Consider the following 26,703-nt stretch of genomic DNA (forward strand, 5'->3'; position numbering starts at 1 on the left):
AACCGCTCCCGGATCCCTGGATCTGGACCCGTAGCGAGGAAGTTTGGCGTTCTGGCGAGACGCCATGAGATCTATCTCTGGTTTGCCCCAACTTCGAAGTATTTGGGCAAAGACCTCCGGATGAAGTTCCCACTCCCCCGGATGAAAAGTCTGGCGACTCAAGAAATCCGCCTCCCAGTTCTCCACTCCCGGGATGTGGATTGCTGACAGGTGGCAAGAGTGAGACTCTGCCCAGCGAATTATCTTTGATACTTCCATCATTGCTAGGGAGCTTCTTGTCCCTCCCTGATGGTTGATATAAGCTACAGTCGTGATGTTGTCCGACTGAAACCTGATGAACCCCCGAGTTCTTAACTGGGGCCAAGCCAGAAGGGCATTGAGAACTGCTCTCAATTCCAGGATGTTTATTGGTAGGAGACTTTCCTCCTGATTCCATTGTCCCTGAGCCTTCAGAGAATTCCAGACAGCGCCCCAACCTAGTAGGCTGGCGTCTGTTGTTACAATTGTCCAGTCCGGCCTGCTGAATGGCATCCCCCTGGACAGATGTGGCCGAGAAAGCCACCATAGAAGAGAGTTTCTGGTCTCTTGATCCAGATTCAGAGTAGGGGACAAGTCTGAGTAATCCCCATTCCACTGACTCAGCATGCACAATTGCAGCGGTCTGAGATGTAGACGTGCAAAGGGTACTATGTCCATTGCTGCTACCATTAAGCCGATCACCTCCATGCATTGAGCTACTGACGGGAGTTGAATGGAATGAAGGACACGGCATGCATTTAGAAGCTTTGTTAATCTGTCTTCTGTCAGATAAATCTTCATTTCTACAGAATCTATCAGAGTCCCCAAGAATGGAACTCTTGTGAGAGGAAAGAGAGAACTCTTCTTTTCGTTCACTTTCCATCCATGTGACCTTAGAAATGCCAGAACTAACTCTGTATGAGACTTGGCAGTTTGAAAGCTTGAAGCTTGTATCAGAATGTCGTCTAGGTACGGAGCTACCGAAATTCCTCGCGGTCTTAGTACCGCCAGAAGGGCACCCAGAACCTTTGTGAAGATTCTTGGAGCCGTAGCCAATCCGAATGGAAGAGCTACAAACTGGTAATGCCTGTCTAAGAAGGCAAACCTTAGATACCGGTAATGATCTTTGTGAATCGGTATGTGAAGGTAAGCATCCTTTAAATCCACTGTAGTCATGTACTGACCCTTTTGGATCATGGGTAAGATTGTCCGAATAGTTTCCATTTTGAACGATGGAACTCTTAGGAATTTGTTTAGGATCTTTAAATCCAAGATTGGCCTGAAAGTTCCCTCTTTTTTGGGAACCACAAACAGGTTTGAGTAAAACCCTTGTCCTTGTTCCGACCGCGGAACCGGATGGATCACTCCCATTAATAACAGATCTTGTACACAGCGTAGAAACGCTTCTTTCTTTATCTGGTTTGTTGACAACCTTGACAGATGAAATCTCCCTCTTGGGGGAGAGAATTTGAAGTCTAGAAGGTATCCCTGAGATATGATCTCTAACGCCCAGGGATCCTGAACATCTCTTGCCCAAGCCTGGGCGAAGAGAGAGAGTCTGCCCCCCACTAGATCCGGTCCCGGATCGGGGGCCCTCGATTCATGTTGTCTTAGGGGCAGCAGCAGGTTTCCTGGCCTGCTTGCCCTTGTTCCAGGACTGGTTAGGTTTCCAGCCTTGTCTGTAACGAGCAACGGCTCCTTCCTGTTTTGGAGCAGTGGAAGTTGGTGCTGCTCCTGCTTTGAAATTCCGAAAGGGACGAAAATTAGACTGTCTAGCCTTAGCTTTGGCTTTGTCTTGAGGCAGGGCGTGGCCCTTACCTCCTGTAATGTCAGCGATAATTTCTTTCAAACCGGGCCCAAATAAAGTTTGCCCTTTGAAAGGTATATTAAGTAATTTGGACTTAGAAGTTACATCAGCTGACCAGGATTTTAGCCACAGCGCCCTACGTGCCTGAATGGCGAATCCTGAGTTCTTAGCCGTAAGTTTGGTTAAATGTACTACGGCCTCCGAAATGAATGAATTAGCTAGTTTAAGGACTCTAAGCCTGTCCGTAATGTCGTCCAGCGTAGCTGAACTAAGGTTCTCTTCCAGAGACTCCATCCAAAATGCTGCCGCAGCCGTAATCGGCGCGATGCATGCAAGGGGTTGCAATATAAAACCTTGTTGAACAAACATTTTCTTAAGGTAACCCTCTAATTTTTTATCCATTGGATCTGAAAAAGCACAGCTATCCTCCACCGGGATAGTGGTACGCTTAGCTAAAGTAGAAACTGCTCCCTCCACCTTAGGGACCGTTTGCCATAAGTCCCGTGTGGTGGCGTCTATTGGAAACATCTTTCTAAATATTGGAGGGGGTGAGAACGGCACACCGGGTCTATCCCACTCCTTAGTAACAATTTCAGTTAGTCTCTTAGGTATAGGAAAAACGTCAGTACTCGCCGGTACCGCAAAGTATTTATCCAACCTACACAATTTCTCTGGTATTGCAACAGTGTTACAATCATTAAGAGCCGCTAAAACCTCCCCTAGTAATACACGGAGGTTCTCCAATTTAAATTTAAAATTTGAAATATCTGAATCCAATCTGTTTGGATCAGGACCGTCACCCACAGAATGAAGCTCTCCGTCCTCATGCTCTGCAAGCTGTGACGCAGTATCCGACATGGCTCTAGTATTATCAGCGCACTCTGTTCTCACCCCAGAGTGATCACGCTTGCCCCTTAGTTCTGGTAATTTAGCCAAAACTTCAGTCATAACAGTAGCCATATCTTGTAATGTTATCTGTAATGGCCGCCCAGATGTACTAGGCGTCACAAAATCACGTACCTCCCGGGCGGGAGATGCAGGTACTGACACGTGAGGCGAGTTAGTCGGCATAACTCTCCCCTCGCTGTTTGGTGAAATTTGTTCAATTTGTACAGATTGGCTTTTATTTAAAGTAGCATCAATACAGTTAGTACATAAATTTCTATTGGGCTCCACCTTGGCATTGGAACAAATGACACAGGTATCTTCCTCTGAATCAGACATGTTTAACACACTAGCAAATAAACTTGCAACTTGGTTACAATCTTATTTAACAAAAACGTACTGTGCCTCAAAGAAGCACTAAACGATTAAATGACAGTTGAAATAATGAACTGAAAAAACTGTTATAGCATCAATCCTTGAAAACAACACAACTTTCAGCAAAGGTTTGTTCCCATTAGTAAAGTAACAATAATTAAATTTGAAACGTAAAAATTACAGAGCAACGTTTTTAATCACAGTCAATATATAAGTCTCACAGCTCTGCTGAGAGAATCTACCTCCCTTCAAAGAAGTTTGAAGACCCCTGAGTTCTGTTAGATATGAACCGGATCATGCAGGAAATACAAGAGTAACTGACTGGAAATTTTTGATGCGTAGCAAAGAGCGCCAAAAACGGCCCCTCCCCCTCACACACAGCAGTGAGAGAGAAACGAAACTGTCACAATTAAAACAAGCAGCTGCCAAGTGGAAAAATAATGCCCAAACATTTATTCACTCAGTACCTCAGAAAATGCAAACGATTCTACATTCCAGCAAAAACGTTTAACATAATAAATACCTATTAAAAGGTTTAATGTACTTTTTACAGAGTAATTCCGGTGAAGTACCATCCCCAGAATACTGAAGTGTAGAGTATACATACATGTTATTATAACGGTATGGCAGGATTTTCTCATCAATTCCATTCAGAAAATAAAAACTGCTACATACCTCAATGCAGATTCATCTGCCCGCTGTCCCCTGATCTGAAGCTTTTACCTCCCTCAGATGGCCGAGAAACAGCAATATGATCTTAACTACTCCGGTTAAAATCATAGTAAAAAAAAAAAAAAACTCTGGTAGATTCTTCTTCAAACTCTGCCAGAGAGGCAATAACACGCTCCGGTGCTATTGTAAAATAACAAACTTTTGATTGAAGTTATAAAAACTAAGTATAATCACCATAGTCCTCTCACACATCCTATCTAGTCGTTGGGTGCAAGAGAATGACTGGGAGTGACGTAGAGGGGAGGAGCTATATGCAGCTCTGCTGGGTGAATCCTCTTGCATTTCCTGTTGGGGAGGAGTTATATCCCAGAAGTAATGATGACCCGTGGACTGATCACACATAACAGAAGAAAGGTGTCCAATACAGTGCCTGCCGTTTTTTTAATACAATTCCCAAGATTAAAATAACTCTTCAAAGTTATAATCCATTAAATATGCTTATAAAGTAATCGTTTTAGCCCAGAAAAATGTCTACCAGTCTTTAAAGCCCTTGTGAAGCCCTTTATTCTTATATTTAAACTAAGAAAATGGCTTACCGGATCCCATAGGGAAAATGACAGCTTCCAGCATTACCAAGTCTTGTTAGAAATGTGTCATACCTCAAGCAGCAAAGTCTGCCCACTGTTTCCCCCAACTGAAGTTACTTCATCTCAACAGTCCTGTGTGGAAACAGCAATCGATTTTAGTAACGGTTGCTAAAATCATCTTCCTCTTACAAACAGAAATCTTCATCTCTTTTCTGTTTCAGAGTAAATAGTACATACCAGCACTATTTTAAAATAACAAACTCTTGATTGAAGAATAAAACTACATTTAAACACCAAAAAACTCTAAGCCATCTCCGTGGAGATGTTGCCTGTGCAACGGCAAAGAGAATGACTGGGGAAGGCGGAGCCTAGGAGGGATCATGTGACCAGCTTTGCTGGGCTCTTTGCCATTTCCTGTTGGGGAAGAGAATATCCCACAAGTAAGGATGACGCCGTGGACCGGACACACCTATGTTGGAGAAATAACAAACTTTTGATTGAAGAAATAAACTAAGTATAAAACACCACAGTCCTCTTACGACCTCCATCTATGTTGAGGGTTGCAAGAGAATGACTGGGTATGACATGTGAGGGGAGGAGCTATATAGCAGCTCTGCTGTGGGTGATCCTCTTGCAACTTCCTGTTGGGAAGGGAATATATCCCACAAGTAATGGATGATCCGTGGACTGGATACACTTAAGAGAAAAGAAGAAGTGAAAACCTGTCCGTTCCATGACAGCCTATGAGCCCAATACATTTCACACATAAAAAGCAGCATTAAATCAAACATATATGATTAAACCCCACTATTTAAAACCCCTCCTAAGGAGATATTAACCCTTGATACCATAAAGATAAAAGGAGTCACACTGTGACCCTGTCCTCTAGCGTTTACAATATGTGTAAAAATCGAAACGATCTTACCGGAAACCACGCTGTGAAACAGAAACACAGCCTCTCAAGTGTAACAGTCTTGTAGCATCGCTCCTGACTTGAGTGAGAAAAGCAGGCAGTGAAACACTGATTGCTAAGGAGCTATTAATCCGAGTCTGGATGGGTTCGCAGAATAGACTCTGCCTGCATCTCCAGACTCTAACTTTCGTCTATGCTCTCACTGAGAAGATGACAAGACTACTTAAAACTCCAGTCCTATGTTGAAAGGCAGATACCTTTCCTAGCGACTACTCCAAAATCTTTTGACACTTCTCTGCCAACCTCCTGTGACGAAAGGCAAAGAATGACTTGGGTGTGAGGGAAGTGGGAGGAGTATTTAAGCCTTTGGCTGGGGTGTCTTTGCCTCCTCCTGGTGGCCAGGTTCAATATTTCCCACAAGTAAGGAATAAAGCTGTGGACTCTCCTTACATTAGGATGGAACGGATAGTTAAGTGTAGACAGACTAGAAATTTTCCTACAAATAATAGTGGTATATAACCAAGACTCCAGCTGTTGTATTGTCATCTATCCATTTCTCTTAGAACATACTCCTGGTTCTTAAAAAATATAAAAACTGAATAGCTGATTTTCTCTTCAGAGCCTATAAGAATATGACAGACTGTACCCTAACAGTAAGGTTCTTAACCACTCACCTCACAAACTACACTGTATATGCATCAATATGTGCATACACCACACGTACACAGACGGTAAGGTTCTTAACCACTCACCTCACAAACTGCACTGTATATACATCAAAATGTGCATACACCACACGTAAACAGACGGTAAGATTCTTAACCACTCACCTCACAAACTGCAATGTATATGCATCAATACATGTGCATACACCACACATACACAGACAGTAAGATTCTTAACCACTCACCTCACATACTGCACTGTATATGCATCAATATGTGCATACACCGCACGTACACAGACAGTAAGACTCTTAACCACTCACCTCACATACTGCACTGTATATGCATCATTATGTGCATACACCACACGTACAAAGACGGTAAGATTCTTAACCACTCACCTCACAAACTGCACTGTATATGCATCAATATGTGCATACACCACACGTACACAGACAGTAAGGTTCTTAACCACTCACCTCACATACTGCACTGTATATGCATCAATATGTGCATACACCACATGTACACAGACAGTAAGGTTCTTAACCACTCACCTCACATACTGCACTGTATATGCATTAATATGTGCATACACCACACGTACAGACAGTAAGGTTCTACTGCACTGTATATGCATCAATATGTGCATACACCACACGAACACAAACAGTATGGTTCTACTGCACTGTATATGCATTAATATGTGCATACACCACACGTACACAGACAGTAAGGTTCTACTGCACTGTATATGCAGTAATATGTGCATACACCACACGTACACAAACAGTAAGGTTCTACTGCACTGTATATGCATTAATATGTGCATACACCACACGTACACAAACAGTAAGGTTCTACTGCACTGTATATGCATCAATATGTGCATACACCACACGTACACAGACAGTAAGGATCTACTGCACTGTATATGCATCAATATGTGCATACACCACACGTACACAGACAGTAAGGTTCTACTGCACTGTATATGCAGTAATAAGTGCATACACCACACATACACAAACAGTAAGGTTCTACTGCACTGTATATGCATACACCACACGTACACAAACAGTAAGGTTCTACTGCACTGTATATGCATCAATATGTTCATACACCACATGTACACAAACAGTAAGGTTTTTAACCACTCACCTCACATACTGCACTGTATATGCATTAATATGTGCATACACCACACGTACACAAACAGTAAGGTTCTACTGCACTGTATATGCATTAATATGTTCATACACCACATGTACACAAACAGTAAGGTTCTTAACCACTCAACTCATGTACTGCACTGTATATGCATTAATATGTGCATACACCACACGTACACAAACAGTAAGGTTCTTAACCACTTACCTGACATACTGCACCGTCATTTTGCAATATGACATGGTATACAAAACTGCAAGGTAATGTGCATCCATTTGTTGCTATGATTCCTTTTTTTGCACCATGCTCTTTTCCTGCTTGGAAAATTTCAGACTGCAGTTTAGGACCTGCTTTATTAAGAATTGCTCTTGAGATATTTCCAATATTTAGATTCAGGTCTGAAGATACAGAATTTACAATAACGTTTGTCTGAAAAAAGAGAAGATAAAAAACAGACTTATTTAACATACTTACAAAGTTAATGTTGAATCCAATTTAATTGTGCTCCATTAAAATTTTAAAAGAAAGGGGCCCCCATGTACTAGAGCCAACAGACAAATCACTGAAACACTCTGCTTCACGGTCTACCTAGGCAACAAACAGCACTTGTATCACACACAGTAATGGCTTAGCAATACTACTTGATTGATGCAAAAAGAAAAGGTTACTGTGCTCCCTATTCAAGTTAGTTCAGTTTCTACCTGTTAGTGCAACCCCCTCTCACAGTACTTCACATCAGCCTACTGTACAACAAATGCAGCACTGCAAGTATTCAGTTATTTTTGACAGTGCCAATTGGGATTTTTGCAAATTATCCCAATATACAGGATATCTTTGTGTTTCCTCATAGGATGTTAACTTTTACCTATCCTGCACAGGTAATAAATGTGTGGATTACTGTGTTCATACAGATGGTCGAGTCCAGTCCAGATATGGAATACACCTTGTAAATCAGGTTACATGTTCATTTTTTGGGGTAGATTTATTAAGCAGTGGATGCTGCAATCTACCCCCGAAGTTTCAGGTCCACCTGAAACTTAAGAAACAGTGGTCGTAAGCTCCTTAAACTCATCCGCCACCTATGAGGTGGCGGACTGCAATCATCCCGATCAGATACGATCGGGATGATTGACACCCCCTGCTAGTGGCCGATTGGCCGCAAAATGTGCAGGGGGCAGCAATGCACAAGCATTTCACTAGAAATACTTGTGCAATGTTAAATACGCTGTCGGCATTTAGCGATGTTGGGTGGACATGATCCGCTATAGCGGATCATGCCCGTCCGACATTTAATAAATCTACCCCTATGTATGTAAACTAACTGAGGGATAATGAATGGATGTCTGAGCTCATATACCCTTGCTAAGTGTGCTAGCTAGAGGCCAGTGTTTTTTTTGCCTAGGTTTACCTCTGACTTCCCCAGTATAATAATATCATTGATAATATAGTAACATTTTATGCATTTTTAAAAACTGCACATTTTAGGCATATTTTTGTGCTTTTTAAGTCTATCTGGTTATCTATACAAATAAACAAAAATTTAGTGCCGCCCAACGGAGAAAAATGGTTGGGGGCCGTGGACTCTTCTCATACAGAAGGAAGGGAAATTATCTGGTAAGCATAATTTATGTTTTTCTTCTTAATATGAGGAGAGTCCACGGCTTCATTCATTACATGTGGGAAACATATACCCAAGCTCTAGAGGACACTGAATGAAAACGGGGGGGGGGGGGGGGGGGGGGGGGAGGACCAGGCAGCCGCCCTACAAATCTGCTCCATAGAGGCCTCATTCTTGAAGGCCCAAGATGAAACCACAGCTCTAGTTAAATGAGCCTTAATCCTCTGAGGCTTATGCTCTGCTGTCTCATATGAGAAGCGAATAATACTCCTCAGCAAAAAAGATAAGGAAGTGGTGGAGGCCTTTTGCCCTCTACACTTCCCAGAATAGACAACAAACAAGGAAGAAGTCTGTCTAAAGTCCTTCGTAGGAGCTGGCAAAGGAAACAGCAGCATATGAGAGAAGCTCTGTGTAAAAAAGGGTATTAAACTAATAAAAAGCAGCTTTCTGAGGCCACTGAGGACACTACTTACTACTTGTTGGCATCCTCAACTAAGGGGTAATAAATAACATCAAATTGGAAGAACTAGAAAAAACGGAACTTCAACCTGAATTTGAGAACCAGGGAAAATTCAGGAAAGTCCTCGGCTGCGGCCTACTCCGGATCGAGTAGGCCCCCCCAAAGAAGACAAAAATAGCTGGATTTGTAAAGGCAGCCCAAACAAGGTAGACACATACACTGAGAGATCAGGTAGAGGATAATAGAAGCCAAAATAAGCCTTTTGCAATCAGGAGAAAAACGGCGGCCCTCACAGCCAGCAATCCTAGTAGCCTCTCTGAATAAAAGTGGTGTAAGAAAAGACACAGACATCCATGCTGGGATAGTGTACAGAAGTATAAGAAATTCAGAAGGAAAAGAGGCATGCAGAGGGGTAAGTGGCAGAAAAATACACCATTTTATTTATACATCTCTTTAAGTCAATAGAAGCATTACACCTGCAGCAGAATTATTCAGGACTGCATTGAACTGCAGGAACACTCTCATCGTGAAAATAACGTAAACACATAGATAAAAAAGAGGGGGTAACCAGCCAGCTCGCTGACTCCAATGATATGCTCTCAGGTAATTCATATGCCGTTAAATGGCATTCTGTTTTTGGTCGCTGCCTTTATACCAAACCTCAAGTATATGAAAAAATGATCTAGTCATTAAAACAAATATTCTGCCCAACGCTGACATAAACATACGCCCACTTTCATTAATTGTTTAGGACTTGGTGCTCCCGTGCACTCGTCTGTACCGCCACGGCACTCAGAACCACATCTTAGAAGCAGAAACATGGCTGCCAGGAGATCAGTGAAGGGCGATAAGTCGCTGAAGACTACCAATATGTCCTCTTTTTTTAAAACAACCCACTCTGATAAAATTCCCAAAGATTCAGAGATAGAAGAGGAATCAGAGGGGGAACCCACACAACCTCAAGATGACAGTGTCCCTCTCAGAAGGGCAGATTTACAAACACTAGTCTCTAAGCAGGATATCGCTGATAACTTTGAGAAGTTGTGGGAGAAGATTGACTCTACCCACACATCAGTCACTAACAGTTTGTCAGAGATCAAATCTGACTTAGTGGACATGGGGGGGAAAAATGAGACCCTAGAAGACCAACAGGACTCTATTGTGGGAAACATGGATGAAATGACACAAACAATTTCCTCACAACAACAACTAATAGCGGAATGTCAAGATAAATTGGAGGACCTCGAAAATAGAAGTAGACGTAACAACATCAGACTGAAGGGAATTCCGGAAGAAGTCACTTCTAGAGATCTACCAGCATATCTATCTCAACTCTTCAGCCAGATCACTGAAAAACCAGCTGACTATATTTTCCAGGTGGAAATGGCTCACAGAGCTTTAAAGGCTAAACCTAAGAACGGCCTTCCCCCCAGGGATGTAGTAATCAGATTAACTTTCTTCCCTGACAAAGAGAAAATACTACAAGCCTCTAGGAGACATCCTACCTTCAAATTTCAGGGGAATGTGATTCAGTTCTTTCAGGACCTAAGCTTGCGAACTCTACAACGCAGGGGTACCTTACGGCCCCTTACGCTTTTGCTCCGGAAACATCAGATACCATATAAGTGGGGCTTCCCCTTTGCGCTCATCATCACCAAAGACTCTAAAATAATAACCCTCAAAGAGCGAGAAGATATTCCTGAAATTTGTAAAGTCCTGGGCTTAGAAGCCCCAGCATTACCACATCTGGAAGCTCCCTCTAATGGCGAGTCAACACAAGAAACCAGACACAAAGCGTTATGGCAGAAAATTAACTATAAAAAACAAAAGACAAAAGAAACTCGAGGAAACGGAACTTGACTCCTCAATGTGAAAGATACCCGAGACTGAGGTAACACTACCAAATTCCGGTTAACGGCCTAGTTGATGGTTGTTTAGAAGCCTTTGAACTTTTCACTAATTACACAAAAACAAACTTTGATGACGCTCATTTGGTTGAGGTTGTGAGCTGACTTTAGATATGACCTGACTTGTGAGCTGGAGGGGTGCCCTTGCCCCCTCGCAATACTGATTGTTGATTATTTGTTCATTTTCACAATGTTGTCCCCTAGCTGACTGTTTCAGGGACGAGGACCTGTTTTTTATTCTGTTGCATGTAATGTGCTGTTTTTTCTCTAATGTTTCTTTTTACCCCAGTGACAACTTTGTAATGCTCCTTGATACTGAAACTACTACTCCATTAAGACTCCAGCAAGGTAAAGGTCGGAACCAGAAGGTACCAGTTTACGCAGCCCTAACATACACAACATTACCAAACAATGTTCCCTAGAATAACTTTGCTTTCCCATGTCAGGGGACTTAACACTGACACCAAACGTAAGATAGCGATGTCCCAATATGCCTCATTGCAGGCAAACTTATTATTTTTACAAGAAACACACCTTCTTAAAGCTAATATCCCAAGATACTGGGCACGACACTTCACAACCCACTACCATGCCACGGCATCCACCAAGAAAAGGGGAGTCTATTTTAATTCATTCCTCTATTAATTTCACACATGTATCTACCATTGAGGGTCCAGAAGGGAGATATCTTATTGTCAGGGGTCAGATTTTAGACACTGAGATCACTCTATGCAATGTCTATGCACCCAACGAGAACCAGAACTCATTCTTTCGACATATAGCACACCTATTAACACAATGGTCCCAAGCTAAGATCATTTTAGCAGGGGATTTTAATATCACTATGTCCCTGATTAAACATACATCTAATAGCTTTTTGACTAACAAGCAACTCCGACATAATCGACTAGTCAAATCTATTCAAGATCACTTATCACCTCACTCCCTAATATATACATGGGATACATTATATGGAGTAACTACTGATACTACTTTCTATTCAGCTGCACACAACTCATACGCGAGATTAGACTATGTATATGTTAGCCAGATTCTTCAACCCTTAATACGGAAATCTGACATACATGCCTGTGTATGGTCGGATCATTCCATTTTTTCCCTACAGATAGACGGACTAAGAGATCCATCACGTAGCAAAACTTGGACGTTCGACCCTACATATCTTAAAAACCCTCAGGCACACGAAAACACTCTACGAGCATTAACAGAATATTGGACTATCAACACTGACTCCACTTTAAATCCAATAAACATATGGGCAGCACATAAGGTAGTGCTACGGGGATTGCTTATCAAAGAAAAAGCGGTCCAAAACCAAAAATACAGAAATCAACTAGAAGAGCTTTATAGGGAAATAAATTTACTAGAGAGACAACACAGACTATCGAAATTGACTTCCACCTTAAATATGCTCCAGACTAAAAAAAAACTACTAATGTCGATGCTTAACTCCCAAGCTACTAGGGCTACTCAAAAACTGAAATCTCTGTATTTCATTTACGTGAATAAGCCGGATAAATTTATGGCCTACAAAATCAGGGAAAGATGTAGAGCATCAGCCATCCCAGTTATTGAGACCATTCGGGGTACCTCCACTTCACATCCACAGGAAATAGTCAATACATTTGTAACCTATTATGGGGACTTATACGACGGACACAAAGTCATTCATAACACAACAACAGAAACTCTCACGACAGAATTTTTCGCACATTCCCCCCTGCACACAATATCTAGGGAACACAGGGAAACACTTAATGCTAAGATATCTGCGGCAAAGGTGATGGGGGCGATCCGAGATCTTAAACCGGGGAAGGCGGCGGGCACTGACGGGCTTCCAGGGGAATACTAAAACTATTTGGATCCACGCTGCTCCCTCACCTTACCACATTTTGCAACCGGAACTCTTATATGCTAAAATTGTAGTGATACCTAAACCTGGCAGAAACCATAGACTTTGTAAAAATTATCGCCCAATATCCCTAATAAAACATAATTTATGTAAGAACTTACCTGATAAATTCATTTATTTCATATTAGCAAGAGTCCATGAGCTAGTGACGTATGGGATATACATTCCTACCAGGAGGGGCAAAGTTTCCCAAACCTTAAAATGCCTATAAATACACCCCTCACCACACCCACAATTCAGTTTAACGAATAGCCAAGAAGTGGGGTGATAAAAAAGTGCGAAAGCATATAAAATAAGGAATTGGAATAATTGTGCTTTATACAAAAAAATCATAACCACCACAAAAAAGGGTGGGCCTCATGGACTCTTGCTAATATGAAAGAAATGAATTTATAAGGTAAGTTCTTACATAAATTATGTTTTCTTTCATGTAATTAGCAAGAGTCCATGAGCTAGTGACGTATGGGATAATGACTACCCAAGATGTGGATCTTTCCACACAAGAGTCACTAGAGAGGGAGGGATAAAATAAAGACAGCCAATTCCTGCTGAAAATAATCCACACCCAAAATAAAGTTTAATAAAAAACATAAGCAGAAGATTCAGACTGAAACTGCTGCCTGAAATACTTTTCTACCAAAAACTGCTTCAGAAGAAGAAAATACATCAAAATGGTAGAATTTAGTAAAAATATGCAAAGAGGACCAAGTTGCAACTTTGCAAATGTGATCAACCGAAGCTTCATTCTTAAACGCCCAGGAAGTAGAAACTGACCTGGTAGAATGAGCTGTAATCCTCTGAGGCAGAGTTTTACCCGACTCAACATAGGCAAGATGAATTAAAGATTTCAACCAAGATGCCAAAGAAATGGCAGAAGCTTTCTGGCCTTTTCTAGAACCGGAAAAGATAACAAATAGACTAGAAGTCTTTCGGAAAGACTTAGTAGCTTCAACATAATATTTCAAAGCTCTAACAACATCCAAAGAATGCAATGATTTCTCCTTAGAATTCTTAGGATTAGGACATAATGAAGGAACCACAATTTCTCTACTAATGTTGTTGGAATTCACAACTTTAGGTAAAAATTCAAAAGAAGTTCGCAACACCGCCTCATCCTGATGAAAAATCAGAAAAGGAGACTCACAAGAAAGAGCAGATAAATCAGAAACTCTTCTGGCAGAAGAGATGGCCAAAAGGAACAAAACTTTTCCAAGAAAGTAATTTAATGACCAATGAATGCATAGGTTCAAAGGGAGGAGCTTGAAGAGCTCCCAGAACCAAAATCAAACTCCAAGGAGGAGAAATTGACTTAATGACAGGTTTTATACGAACCAAAGCTTATATAAAACAATAAATATCAGGAAGAATAGCAATCTTTCTGTGAAAAAGAACAGAAAGAGCAGAGATTTGTCCTTTCAAGGAACTTGCAGACAAACCCTTATCTAAACCATCCTGAAGAAACTGTAAAATTCTCGGTATTCTAAAAGAATGCCAAGAAAAAAGATGAGAAAGACACCAAAAAATATAAGTCTTCCAGACTCTATAATATATCTCTCTAGATACAGAATTACGAGCCTGTAACATAGTATTAATCACAGAGTCAGAGAAACCTCTTTGACCAAGAATCAAGCGTTCAATCTCCATACCTTAAAATTTAAGGATTTGAGATCCTGATGGAAAAAAGGACCTTGCGACAGAAGGTCTGGTCTTAACGGAAGAGTCCACGGCTGGCAAGAGGCCATCCGGACAAGATCCGCATACCAAACCTGTAAGGCCATGCCGGAGCTACCAGCAGAACAAACGAGCATTCCTTCAGAATCTTGGAGATTACTCTTGGAAAAAGAACTAGAGGCGGAAAGATATAGACAGGATGATACTTCCAAGGAAGTGATAATGCATCCACTGCCTCCGCCTAAGGATCCCGGGATCTGTACAGATATCTGGGAAGTTTCTTGTTTAGATGAGACGCCATCAGATCTATTTCTGGAAGTTCCCACATTTGAACAACCTGAAGAAATACCTCTGGGTGAAGAGACCATTCGCCCGGATGCAACGTTTGGCGACTGAGATAATCCGCTTCCCAATTGTCTACACCTGGGATATGAACCGCAGAGATTAGACAGGAGCTGGAGTCCGCCCAAACCAAAAAAATTTGAGATACTTCTTTCATAGCCAGAGGACTGTGAGTCGCTCCTTGATGATGTATGCCACAGTTGTGACATTGTCTGTCTGAAAACAAATGAACGATTCTCTCTACAGAAGAGGCCAAAACTGAAGAGCTCTGAAAATTGCACGGAGTTCCAAAATATTTATCGGTAATCTCACCTCCTGAGATTCCCAAACTCCTTGTGCCGACAGAGATCCCCACCAGCTCCCCAACCTGTGAGACTTGTATCTGTTGAAATTACAGTCCAGGTCGGAAGCACAAAAGAAGCCCCCTGAATTAAACGATGGTGATCTGTCCACCACGTTAGAGAGTGTCGAACAATCGATTTTAAAGATATAAATTGAAATATCTTTGTGTAATCCTTGCACCATTGATTCAGCATACAGAGCTGAAGAGGTCGCATGTGAAAAACAAGCAAAGGGGATTGCGTCCAATGCAGCAGTCAAAAGACCTAGAATTTCCATGCATAAGGTTACCGAAGGGAATGATTGTGACTGAAGGTTTCGACAAGCTGAAAACAATTTAGACGTCTCTTGTCTGTTAAAGACAGAGTCATGGACACTGAATCTATCTGGAAACCCAGAAAGGTTACCCTTGACTGAGGAATCAATGAACTTTTTGGTAAATTGATCCTCCAACCATGATCTTGAAGAAACAACACAAGTCGAATCGCATGAGATTCTTCGAATGAGAAGACTGAGCAAATACCAAGATAATCGTCCAAATAAGGAAATACCAAAACCCTGTTCTCTGAATACAGAAAGAAGGGCACCGAGAATCTTTGAAAAAAATTCTTGGAACTGAGGCTAGGCCAAACAGTAGAGCCACAAAACTGGTAATGCTTGTCTAAAAAGAGAATCTCAAACACTAAAAGTGATCTGAATGAATCGGAATATGCAGATACACATCCTGCAAAACTATTGTAGACATAAAATGCCCTTGCTAAACAAAAGGCAGAATAGTCCTACAGTAACCATCTTGAATGTTGGTATACATAACGATTCAATATTGAGAGATCCGGAACTGGTCTGAAGGAATTGACCTTCTTTGGTACAATGAAGAGATAAAATAAAACCCTAGCCCCTGTTCCAGAACTGGAACTGGCATAATTACTCCAGCCAACTCTAGATCTGAAACACATTTCAGAAATGCTGAGCCTTGCTGTGTTAACTGGGACACGGGAAGAAAAAAATCTCTTAGCAGGAGGCCTTAACTGAAGCCAATTCTGTACCTTTCTGAAACAATGTTCTGAAACCAGAGATTGAGAACGGAATTGATCCAAACTCCTTTGAATAAAACGTAATCTGCCCCATACCAGCTGAACTGGAAAAAAGGGCCGCACCTTCATGGGTACTTAGGAGCTGACTATAGGTTTCTATAAGGCTTGGATATATTCCAAACTGGAAATAGTTTCCAAACTGAAACCGCTCCTGAGGATGAAGGATCAGGCTTTTGTTCCTTATTATGAGAAAAAGAACGAAAAAATGAATATTACCCTGGAAAGAAAGGGAAAATCAAAGTTAACTTAGAAGACATATCAGCATTCCAAGTTAAATCAATAAAGCTTTTCTAGCTAAAATAGCTAGAGACATATACCTGACATCAACTCAAATGATATCAAAAGATGGTATCACCAATAAAATTATTAGCATGTTATAGAATAAAAAACAGAATTTATGTTTACCTGATAAATTACTTTCTCCAACGGTGTGTCCGGTCCACGGCGTCATCCTTACTTGTGGGATATTCTCTTCCCCAACAGGAAATGGCAAAGAGCCCAGCAAAGCTGGTCACATGATCCCTCCTAGGCTCCGCCTACCCCAGTCATTCGACCGACGTTAAGGAGAAATATTTGCATAGGAGAAACCATATGTTACCGTGGTGACTGTAGTTAAAGAAAATAAATTATCAGACCTGATTAAAAAAACCAGGGCGGGCCGTGGACCGGACACACCGTTGGAGAAAGTAATTTATCAGGTAAACATAAATTCTTTTTTCTCCAACATAGGTGTGTCCGGTCCACGGCGTCATCCTTACTTGTGGGAACCAATACCAAAGCTTTAGGACACGGATGAAGGGAGGGAGCAAATCAGGTCACCTAAATGGAAGGCACCACGGCTTGCAAAACCTTTCTCCCAAAAATAGCCTCAGAAGAAGCAAAAGTATCAAATTTGTAAAATTTAGAAAAAGTGTGCAGTGAAGACCAAGTCGCTGCCTTACATATCTGATCAACAGAAGCCTCGTTCTTGAAGGCCCATGTGGAAGCCACAGCCCTAGTGGAGTGAGCTGTGATTCTTTCAGGAGGCTGCCGTCCGGCAGTCTCATAAGCCAATCGGATAATGCTTTTAATCCAGAAGGAGAGAGAGGTAGAAGTTGCTTTTTGACCTCTCCGTTTACCAGAATAAACAACAAACAAAGACAAAGTTTGTCTGAAATCCTTAGTAGCTGCTAAGTAAAATTTGAGAGCACGAACTACATCCAAGTTGTGCAACAAACGTTCCTTCTTTGAAACTGGATTAGGACACAAAGAAGGCACAACTATCTCCTGGTTAATGTTTTTGTTAGAAACAACTTTTGGAAGAAAACCAGGTTTAGTACGCAAAACCACCTTATCTGCATGGAACACCAGATAAGGAGAAGAACACTGCAGAGCAGATAATTCTGAAACTCTTCTAGCAGAAGAAATTGCAACCAAAAACAAAACTTTCCAAGATAATAACTTAATATCAACGGAATGTAAGGGTTCAAACGGAACCCCCTGAAGAACTGAAAGAACTAGGTTGAGACTCCAAGGAGGAGTCAAAATTTTGTAAACAGGCTTGATTCTAACCAGAGCCTGAACAAAGGCTAGAACATCTGGCACAGCTGCCAGCTTTTTGTGAAGTAACACAGACAAGGCAGAAATCTGTCCCATCAAGGAACTTGCAGATAATCCTTTTTCCAATCCTTCTCGAAGGAAGGATAGACTCTTAGGAATCTTAACCTTGTCCCAAGGGAATCCTGCAGATTCACACCAACAGATATACCAAATTATGTGGTAATTTTTCTGGTTACAGGCTTTCAGGCCTGAACAAGAGTATTAATAACAGAATCTGAGAACCCTCGCTTTGATAAGATCAAGCGTTCAATCTCCAAGCAGTCAGCTGGAGTGGGTCGAACGGACCTAGAACAAGAAGGTCTCGTCTCAAAGGTAGCTTCCATGGTGGAGCCGATGACATATTCACCAGATCTGCATACCAAGTCCTGCGTGGCCACGCAGGAGCTATCAAAATCACCAACGCCCTCTCCTGATTGATCCTGGCTACCAGCCTGGGGATGAGAGGAAACGGCGGGAACACATAAGCTAGTTTGAAGGTCCAAGGTGCTACTAGTGCATCCACTAGAGCCGCCTTGGGATCCCTGGATCTGTACCCGTAGTAAGGAACTCTGAAGTTCTGACGAGAGGCCATCAGATCCATGTCTGGAATGCCCCACGGTTGAGTGACTTGGGCAAAGATTTCCGGATGGAGTTCCCACTCCCCCGGATGCAATGTCTGACGACTCAGAAAATCCGCTTCCCAATTTTCCACTCCTGGGATGTGGATAGCAGACAGGTGGCAGGAGTGAGACTCCGCCCATAGAATGATTTTGGTCACTTCTTCCATCGCTAGGGAACTCCTTGTTCCCCCCTGATGGTTGATGTATGAACTTGGCCCTCGCTAGCTGAGGCCAAGCTTTGAGAGCATTGAATATCGCTCTCAGTTCCAGAATATTTATCGGTAGAAGAGATTCTACCCGAGACCAAAGACCCTGAGCTTTCAGGGATCCCCAGACCGCGCCCCAGCCCATCAGACTGGCGTCGGTCGTGACAATGACCCACTCTGGTCTGCGGAAGGTCATCCCTTGTGACAGGTTGTCCAGGGACAGCCACCAACGGAATGAGTCTCTGGTCCTCTGATTTACTTGTATCTTCGGAGACAAGTCTGAATAGTCCCCATTCCACTGACTGAGCATGAACAGTTGTAATGGTCTTAGATGAATGCGCACAAAAGGAACTATGTCCATTGCCGCTACCATCAAACCTATCACTTCCATGCACTGCGCTATGGAAGGAAGAGGAACGGAATGAAGTATCCGACAAGAGTCTAGAAGTTTTGTTTTTCTGGCTTCTGTCAGAAAAATCCTCATTTCTAAGGAGTCTATTATAGTTCCCAAGAAGGGAACCCTCGTTGACGGAGATAGAGAACTCTTTTCCACGTTCACTTTCCATCCGTGAGATCTGAGAAAGGCCAGGACAATGTCCGTGTGAGCCTTTACTTGAGGAAGGGACGACGCTCGAATCAGAATGTCGTCCAAGTAAGGTACTACAGCAATGCCCCTTGGTCTTAGCACCGCCAGAAGGGACCCTAGTACCTATGAGAAAATCCTAGGAGCAGTGGCTAATCCGAAGAAAACGCCACGAACTGGAAATGCTTGTCCAGGAATGCAAACCTTAGGAACCGATGATGTTCCTTGTGGATAGGAATATGTAGATACGCATCCTTGAAATCCACCTTGGTCATGAATTGACCTTCCTGGATGGAAGGAAGAAGTGTTCGAATGGTTTCCATCTTGAACGATGGAACCTTGAGAAACTTGTTCAAGATCTTGAGATCTAAGATTGGTCTGAACGTTCCCTCTTTTTTGGGAACTATGAACAGATTGGAGTAGAACCCCATCCCTTGTTCTCCTAATGGAACAGGATGAATCACTCCCATTTTTAGCAGGTCTTCTACCCAATGTAAGAATGCTTGTCTTCTTATGTGGTCTGAAGACAACTGAGACCTGTGGAACCTCCCCCTTGGAGGAAGCCCCTTGAACTCCAGAGAATAACCTTGGGAGACTATTTCTAGCGCCCAAGGATCCAGAACATCTCTTGCCCCAGCCTGAGCGAAGAGAGAGAGTCTGCCCCCCACCAGATCCGGTCCCGGATCGGGGGCCCGCATTTCATGCTGTCTTGGTAGCAGTGGCAGGTTTCCTGGCCTGCTTTCCTTTGTTCCAGCCTTGCATAGGTCTCCAGGCTGGATTGGCTTGAGAAGTATTACCTTCCTGCTTAGAGGACGTAGCCCTTGGGGCTGATCCGTTTCTGCGAAAGGGACGAAACTTAGGTTTATTTTTGGTCTTGAAAAGACCTATCCTGAGGAAGGGCGTGGCCCTTGCCCCCAGTGATATCAGAGATAATCTCTTTCAAGTCAGGGCCAAAGAGTGTTTTCCCCTTGAAAGGAATGTCAAGCAATTTGTTCTTGGAAGACGCATCCGCTGCCCAAGATTTTAACCAAAGCGCTCTGCGCCACAATAGCAAACCCAGAATTTTTTCGCCGCTAACCTAGCCAATTGCAAGGTGGCGTCTAGGGTGAAAGAATTAGCCAATTTAAGAGCACGAATTCTGTCCATAATCTCCTCATAAGAAGAAGAATTACTAATAATCGCCTTTCCTAGCTCATCAAACTAGAAACACGCGGCTGCAGTGACAGGGACAATGCATGCAATTGGTTGTAGAAGGGAACCTTGCTGAACAAACATCTTTAGCAGACCTTCTAATTTTTTATCCATAGGATCTTGGAAAGCACAACTATCTTCTATGGGTATAGTGGCGCGCTTGTGTAGAGTAGAAACCGCCCCCTCGACCTTGGGGACTGTCTGCCATCAGTCCTTTCTGGGGTCGACTATAGGAAAACAATTTTATAAATATGGGGGGAGGTACTAAAGGTATACCGGGCCTGTCCCATTCTTTACTAACAATGTACGCCACCCGCTTGGATATAGGAAAAGCTTCGGGGGGCCCCGGGGCCTCTAAGAACTTTTCCATTTTACATAGTGGTTCTGGAATGACCAGATAATCACAATCATCCAAATTGGATAACACCTCCTTAAGCAGAGCGCGGAGATGTTCCAACTTAAATTTAAAAGTAATCACATCAGGTTCAGCTTGTTGAGAAATGTTTCCTGAATCTGAAATTTCTCCCTCAGACAAAACCTCCCTGGCCCCCTCAGACTGGTGTAGGGGCCCTTCAGAAACCATATCATCAGCGTTCTCATGCTCTACAGAATTTTCTAAAACAGAGCAGTCGCGCTTTCGCTGATAAGTGGGCATATTGGCTAAAATGTTTTTGATAGAATTATCCATTACAGCCGTTAAATGTTGCATAGTAAGGAGTATTGGCGCACTAGATGTACTAGGGGCCTCCTGTATGGGCAAGACTGGTGTAGACGAAGGAGGGGATGATGCAGTACCATGCTTACTCCCCTCACTTGAGGAATCATCTTGGGCATCATTTTTACTAAATTTTTTTTATGACATAAAATACATATAGTTAAATGAGAAGGAACCTTGGTTTCCCCACAGTCAGAACACAATCTATCTGGTAGTTCAGACATGTTAAACAGGCATAAACTTGATAACAAAGCACAAAAAACGTTTTAAAATAAAACCGTTACTGTCACTTTAAATTTTAAACTAAACACACTTTATTACTGCAATTGCGAAAAAGTATGAAGGAATTGTTCAAAATTCACCAAAATTTCACCACAGTGTCTTAAAGCCTTAAAAGTATTGCACACCAAATTTGGAAGCTTTAACCCTTAAAATAACGGAACCGGAGCCGTTTTTATATTTAACCCCTTTACAGTCCCTGGAATCTGCTTTGCTGAGACCCAACCAAGCCCAAAGGGGAATACGATACCAAATGATGCCTTCAGAAAGACTTTTCTATGTATCAGAGCTCCACACACATGCAGCTGCATGCCATTGTTCTCAAAAACAAGTGCGCCATACCGGCGCGAAAATGAGGCTCTGACAATGATTAGGGAAAGTCCCTAAAGAATAAGGTGTCTAAAACAGTGCCTGCCGATATAATCTTATCAAAATACCCAGATTAAATGATTCCTCAAGGCTAAATATGTGTTAATAATGAATCGATTTAGCCCAGAAAAAGTCTACAGTCTTAATAAGCCCTTGTGAAGCCCTTATTTACTATCTTAATAAACATGGCTTACCGGATCCCATAGGGAAAATGACAGCTTCCAGCATTACATCGTCTTGTTAGAATGTGTCATACCTCAAGCAGTAAGAGACTGCACCCTGTTCCCCCAACTGAAGTTAATTGCTCTCAACAGTCCTGTGTGGAACAGCCATGGATTTTAGTTACGGTGCTAAAATCATTTTCCTCATACAAACAGAAATCTTCATCTCTTTTCTGTTTCTGAGTAAATAGTACATACCAGCACTATTTTAAAATAACAAACTCTTGATTGAATAATAAAAACTACAGTTAAACACTAAAAAACTCTAAGCCATCTCCGTGGAGATGTTGCCTGTACAACGGCAAAGAGAATGACTGGGGTAGGCGGAGCCTAGGAGGGATCATGTGACCAGCTTTGCTGGGCTCTTTGCCATTTCCTGTTGGGGAAGAGAATATCCCACAAGTAAGGATGACGCCGTGGACCGGACACACCTATGTTGGAGAAATAATGCTATAAAATTATGATCTGTTACTTGTTGCGCTAAAACTTCTAACCAAAAAGATGAAGCTGCAGCAACATCCGGTAAAAATATAGCAGGTCTAAGAAGATTACCTAAACATAAGTAAACTTTTCTTAGAAAGGATTCAATTTTCTTATCTAAAGGATCCTTAAATTTAGTACTATCTGCCGTAAGAATAGTAGTACATTTTAGCAGGAATAGAGACAGCCCCAAACCTTAGGGATTTTGTCCCAAAAAACTCTAATCTGTCAGATGGCACAGAATATAATTGCTTAAACGTTTAGAAGGAGTAAAAGAATTACCCAAATTATTCCATTCCCTGGAAATTACTTCAGAAAAAGCATCAGGGAGATTAAACACTTCTGGAATAAATACAGGAGATTTAAAAAACCCTATTTAAACGTTTAGATTTAGTATCAAGAGGACCAGAATCCTCTATATCTAAAGCAATTAATACGTCTTTAAATAAAGAACGAATAAATTCCATCTTGAACAAATAAAAAGATTTAACAGCATCAACCTCTGAGACAGAAACTTCTGAACCAGAAGAACCATTATCAGTATCAGAACGATGATGTTCATTTAAAAATTCATCTGAAAAAAGAGAAGTTTTTAAAAGACTTTTATGTAAACTAGAAGGAGAAATAACAGACATAGCCTTCTAAATGGATTTAAAAAATAAAATCTCTTATGTTTAACAGGAACACTCTGAAAATTAAATGTTGACGAAACAGCAACAGGTAATATAACAGTACTAAAGGAAATTTTATCTGCATTAAAAAGTTTGTCATGACATGCAATACAAACAACAGCTGGAGAAACAGGTACCAAAAATTTATAGCAGATACACTTAGCTTGGTAGCTCCAGCCCCGGGCAGTGATTTTCCTCAAGTAACTTCTGACTCAGTTGCAACGTGGAACATCTTGCAATATGTAATAGAAAAAACAACATATAAAGCAAATTGATCAAAATCCTTAAATGACAGTTTCAGGAATGGGAAAAAAATGCCAGTGAACAAGCTTCTAGCAACCAGAAGCAATAAATAATGAGACTTAAATAATGTGGAGACAAAAGCGACGCCCATATTTTTTTTAGCGCCAAACAAGACGCCCACATTATTTGGCGCCGAAATGCCTTTTGGCGCCAAAAATGACGCCACATCCGGAACGCCGACATTTTTGGCGCAAAATAACGTCAAAAAAATGACGCAACTTCCTGCGACACGTATGACGCCGGAAACGGAAAAGAATTTTTGCGCCAAAAAAATCCGCGCCAAGAATGACGCAATAAAATGAAGCATTTTCAGCCCCCGCGAGCCTAACAGCCCACAGGGAAAAAAGAGTCAAATTTTTGAAGGTAAGAAAAAATGATTAATTCAAATGCATTATCCCAAATATGAAACTGACTGTCTGAAAAATAAGGAAAGTTGAACATTCTGAGTCAAGGCAAATAAATGTTTGAATACATATATTTAGAACTTTATAAACAAAGTGCCCAACCATAGCTTTAGAGTGTCACAGAAAATAAGATTTACTTACCCCAGGACACTCATCTACATGTTTGTAGAAAGCCAAACCAGTACTGAAACGAGAATCAGCAGAGGTAATGGTATATATAAGAGTATATCGTCGATCTGAAAAGGGAGGTAAGAGATGAATCTCTACGACTGATAACAGAGAACCTATGAAATAGACCCCGTAGAAGGAGATCACTGCATTCAAATAGGCAATACTCTCCTCACATCCCTCTGACATTCACTGCACGCTGAGAGGAAAACCGGGCTCCAACTTGCTGCGGAGCGCATATCAACGTAGAATCTAGCACAAACTTACTTCACCACCTCCATCGGAGGCAAAGTTTGTAAAACTGAATTGTGGGTGTGGTGAGGGGTGTATTTATAGGCATTTTAAGGTTTGGGAAACTTTGCCCCTCCTGGTAGGAATGTATATCCCATACGTCACTAGCTCATGGACTCTTGCTAATTACATGAAAGAAATCAAGATTTGAAGATCTTTACGAAGATTTTGGCAAATCGCCTTAAACTAATTATACCCCACCTGGTGCATCCTGATCAGGTGGGATTCATCAAAGATAGGGAGGCTCCGGATAATATCAGAAAGGTGACAAATCTCGTGCAATGGTTGGATAAGACAAAAACGCCTTCTCTGCTCCTGTCATTGGATGCAGAGAAGGCGTTTGATAGAATTGATTGGAAATATATGTTCACCACCCTTGGGAGGATGGGGTTTGATGGTACATTTATAACAGCCTTACAAGCGATATACTCTCTCCCATTCGCCCAGGTAGCCTCAGCTGGATACAAGTCCAAAAGTTTTCCAATCCTAAACGGCACGAGACAGGGTTGCCCTCTTTCACCACTAATATTCGCCCTTTGTATAGAACCACTAGCAGCCAGAATCAGATCTCACCCAGATATCTCGGGGGTCTCTGTAGCAAATTCGGAGTATAACCTTTCGCTCTTTGCAGACAACATCCTATTAACCGTCACCAAGCCACTTATCTCACTCCCCAACCTCTATGGGATCTTAGACACATTTTCAATTATATCAGGATATAAGATAAACACAGATAAATGTGAGGCCCTACCTATCGCTATTCCCTTACACTCTCAAAAATTATTAGAATCCAATTTCGATTTCAAATGGATGAAATATACACTCAAATATCTAGGAATTTTCCTGCCACCACAGACTAATTTATTATATAAATTCAACTATATCCCCTTTTTTAAACAGATCAGACGAGACCTTAGGAAATGGAAAAGTTACAACTTTTCCTGGCTAGGGAGACTTGCAGCTGTCAAAATGACTATTTTACCTAGAAGTTTTTTCGATCACTCCCTATAAAGATCAACAGGCCTGATATAGAAAAGTTGCAAACTGAGCTTCTCTCCTTCATTAGCGGGAGCAAATCTGCTAGAGTATCAAAATTTATAATAAATAGACACAAAACACTAGGAGGTGTTGGAGGACCGGCATTGTTAGATTTCTATAAGGCCGCTAGAATAGCACAGGATAAAATGCTTTTACAGAAGTCAACAGATGCATTGTGGCCCAGATTGGAGGCAGAGATGGGAGGCTGGGGTGAACCAGATTCAATCTTCTGGGACAGGAAAATTCAACAATCCACTTTATCCCACCCAACACCATACACTTCAGAGCTTACCTTACATACATGGTCGAAAGTGATATTGGGCAACAATCTAATGCCAAGATTCTCTCTTTCCACCCCAATTCAATATATCTTTCCTGACGAGCTAAGACCACAGTTTAAGAAGTGGGAGAATAAGGGACTGTACCGAGTTGCAGACATATTAAATAACGGGAAGTTGCTCTCCTTCATTCAATTGCAAGAGAAAGTAGCACCAATACAAATACATTGGTATGTTTACCTCCAACTCAGCTCCTCAGTCAGATCATTTCTCAGAGACACTCAGAAGGGAGCCCCTACAATTTTGGAACTACTTTGTAATAGCCCCCATCACTCCAAACACACTATTTCCAGACTATACTTGACTATTCAATCTGGTCCACTTAAGACCAAATCCTCGGTTATGACAGCCTGGGAAAGGGACTTAAATATGACTAAAGACCTAGTGGACTGGGAACACCTATTTCAGACCGCTGATAGAGGCCTTTTGAGTGCAGACTTAAAAGAAAACGTTATGAAAACACTTTTCTGATGGTACCTGACACCGGTTAAGACCGCACATATGTCCACACAAGGCAGCAAACTGACTGCGCTGGGGTCAATGCGTTCTGGATGAGATTGGCTTCTTTCATGGGTCGCCTGATAGGTGAGGAGATCAATTTCACTATACAACAAGCTCTCTTACATGATCACAACACCTTATATAACAAACACTTAAATACCTTTTTCAATATTCTATGTACGGTCACCAGAACATGTATTGCTAAATATTGGAAGACAGGGGTCCCTACCTGGTCTGAAATAATTAATAAGATACAATACACATACAATATGTACGAATTGGCATCTGGGA

The 26,703-nt window shown here is 41.7% G+C and overlaps 1 protein-coding gene across 3 annotated transcripts in view; it reads right to left on the reverse strand.

Moving 5' to 3' along the window:
• PARP9 (poly(ADP-ribose) polymerase family member 9) overlaps positions 1-26,703 on the reverse strand; it is a 677,909-nt gene that overhangs the window by 466,450 nt on the left and 184,756 nt on the right. For 2 of the 3 annotated variants that reach the window (XM_053698037.1, XM_053698036.1), the window contains exon 3: positions 7,300-7,521. The exons of the other annotated variant lie outside the window; for it this stretch is intronic. In XM_053698037.1, coding sequence (XP_053554012.1) covers positions 7,300-7,521 — 222 coding nt within the window. The remainder of the gene's footprint in view (positions 1-7,299; positions 7,522-26,703) is intronic. 3 annotated transcript variants of the gene reach the window in all.

Source organism: Bombina bombina, chromosome 1, assembly GCF_027579735.1.
Source record: "Bombina bombina isolate aBomBom1 chromosome 1, aBomBom1.pri, whole genome shotgun sequence".
Lineage (NCBI taxonomy): Eukaryota > Metazoa > Chordata > Amphibia > Anura > Bombinatoridae > Bombina > Bombina bombina.